Source organism: Nesoenas mayeri, assembly GCF_963082525.1.
Source record: "Nesoenas mayeri genome assembly, chromosome: 24".
Classification (NCBI taxonomy): domain Eukaryota; kingdom Metazoa; phylum Chordata; class Aves; order Columbiformes; family Columbidae; genus Nesoenas; species Nesoenas mayeri.
The window spans coordinates 2,329,661-2,332,355 of NC_137546.1; the positions used below are offsets into that span (position 1 = coordinate 2,329,661).

The 2,695-nt window shown below is 54.7% G+C and overlaps 1 protein-coding gene across 1 annotated transcript; it reads left to right on the top strand.

Annotated features, from left to right (window-relative positions):
• Positions 1–1,209: 1,209 nt before the first annotated feature.
• RNF223 (ring finger protein 223) lies at positions 1,210–2,446 on the top strand (the record flags this gene model as incomplete). Its single annotated transcript, XM_080358763.1, has 2 exons — positions 1,210–1,261; positions 1,599–2,446. 2 exons carry the CDS (start codon positions 1,210–1,212, stop codon positions 2,444–2,446), a joined length of 900 nt encoding a protein of 299 aa, XP_080214889.1.
• Between the last annotated feature and the right edge of the window lie 249 nt (positions 2,447–2,695).

Consider the following 2,695-nt stretch of genomic DNA (forward strand, 5'->3'; position numbering starts at 1 on the left):
AAATAAAGAAGGTTCCTAAAGTTGGTGTCAGCCCTGGCAATGCCAGATGTGGTGTGAGATAATTCTTCATTCTTAAATTATGGAGACTTTTTTTTTGTGCAATGTGAGGAATATGCAGTTTTTCTGATACATTAAACTAGCTTTTTATGCCAAGGAGTGGAGCCTTTAGCTCATGCTGAGCCTCTGCTGGCTTGGCTGGAAACCTATAATTACAGCAGCAACCTGAACATTTCTGGCTTGTCACGGGCACATCTCCCAACACAAAGAATCAAGCCCAGCGAGTTGGGTGACACAGCCTAAAAACAATGTACCCCGGGCACACAGCACCGGGGCCAGCGCTGGGAATTTCCTCCAGCCAAACACTTGCCTTGAGGTCAGAGCGCTCGACAGCCGAAAAGTCGTGTATCTGCCTATCAGAACGTGTGCGGAGCTGCACGCCCAGCCTGGGATAAGTGGAATTAAAGGTAATGCTCGTGTTAGGCTGGAGCAATTTGTAAACTAATTAGGTGGAGATGGCGTATTGGCCGTTCAACTCAAGGCTCGTGGTTGCACACCACAAGAAAGCAGAAAGCACAAGGCTGGGACTCCTCTAGGGCTGAAGAGAAGGAAGAAGCATCCAGAGCAATAAGGAAATGGTGCGAATTCCCCGTGCTCTGGCACCAAGGCCGTTTCCTCCAACGTCGCTTTTCGTGCTGTTTCAGGGTGACAAGACAAAGATGCTTCTCGTGCTGCTTGGGGGCTGAGTTTGGAATGAACTTTGTGAGATAATAGTGTTTTCTCACCTGCCATGGCTTCTCCTGGGACATGGGGGAGATCAGGTCCCACTAAAAGCAGGCAGCATCCTTGGGTGGGACCTCAGTGGCCTGCTAGGCGTAGAATCATACAATTATAGAATCATACAATTATAGAATCACAGAATTATAGAATCACAGAATGCCCTGAGTTAGAAGGGACCCTGCAGGATCATCGAGCCCAACTCCTCTCCCTTCACACCATGTGTCCGAGCGCATTGTCCAACTGCTTCTTGAATCCTTGTGCTGTGACTGATCGAAGGCACAAAGCCCAATACACCAAAGAAGAGATTCGCCCCCATGCTACCTCCACAACTGAGTAGTGTTGTCTGTCTCTTAGGCCTTGCTCATGCTGCCACCATAATCTCTGAGTGCCTCCTCCTAATATTCTACCATAGCGAGGTCCCTACGTGACCTCATGGAGTCTTCTGCTCTCCTCCCTGCTCAGGTCTCGGGGAGCACCGCCTGGGGTAGGTTTTCCGTCGTGTTTTATTTCTGCCCAGAGGGAGGCATGGATAGGGGCAGACTGCGCCCATCTGTATCGCCGTGGTGGTTCTGGTGACGAGGCTTTGGCTGGATGGCGGAGCTCTGCTGGTTGCTTGCTTCTTTGCAGGATGTTTAACTTCACCTTTGGTACGCAGCTTCGAACAGGCTCCCTTGTCACTCTCACCTCTAGCAGGGATCTCCTCCAGGCTCAGGATGCAGTGGAAGCCATGAACTCGCTCTTTATAAGGGGATAAACGTAGGTGTGGTGACGGGTGTCCTCACATTGTTTAAAATGAAGGCTGTGGTTTTCTTCTCTTCCAGAGTCTCCCAGGGCTCTGTTTGTTTCCCGGGGCTCCGTCATGTCGTGTTTCACGCAGCTGTGGCACTCCAGCACGCCAGACTCTCCCACCAGCCCGACCCCTGCGTCTCCACGAGAAATCCCCATCCCCATCAGCCCCATCGTCATCACCTCCCCAGGAGATGGCAAGAGGAAGGCGAGGTCCCCAACCGACAAGCCCGGCTCTCCAAACCCAACTTCTCCAAAGCCAACCTCCCCCGTTGAGTGTTCCATTTGCTTCAACACCTACGACAACACCTTCAAGACACCCAAGCTGCTCCAGTGCTCCCATGTTTTCTGCCTGGAGTGCGTGGCCCGCCTGAGCACAGGTTTGCCCCCAAACCAGCCCGAGGACCAGCTCCCCTGCCCCTTCTGCAGGCAGCTGACCAGCATCCCTATGGAAGGTGCCCCAGCCCTCGAGACCAGCAAGGAGCTCCTTGCCACGTTGCCCCCCGAACTCCAGCAAGAGAAGGTGCTCTGGATGGAAGGGACCAAGCTGTGCTGCCGCCAGTCATCCGATGACCCCGAGAACCCAGACTCCTGCATCTCCATCGACGTCGCCATGAGCAAGCCGGAAAGCCCCGATGCCCCCCCGGCGGGGTTAGCCGGGCGGCTGTCCCGCTGCGACATGTGCGACGACTGGAAACGCATCGTCCTCCTCTCCGCCTTGATCATCATCCTGTTCTGCATCATCCTGTGGCCGGTGCAGTGCGCCCTGAAGACGGGGAACCTCCGCTGCTTCACCAGGACTGTCGCCATGAGCCGCCCGGAGTATCTCCCCCCAAAACACACCACGGCGGCGACCCCCGTGACACAATTCCCTTTCCAGTAGCTTCCATTGGGCTGTCGTTGGGACATCTCTTGGTTTGCTGGCAGACCCCATGCTCCTTCTCGTGCCTGAAGCTCTAACAAACACATCCACCTCCAGGAGCTCGGCCCAAATCCTCGCCTGCCAACCTGTCTCCAAGGCCAGGAACGCTCAGGGGCTGCCTCAGCACCTGCTGCCAACCTCACCATGGAAACCAGAACCGCAAAGACAACAAAGAGGTTTCCAGGACCGTTTGCCATGCGCCGCCTTGGC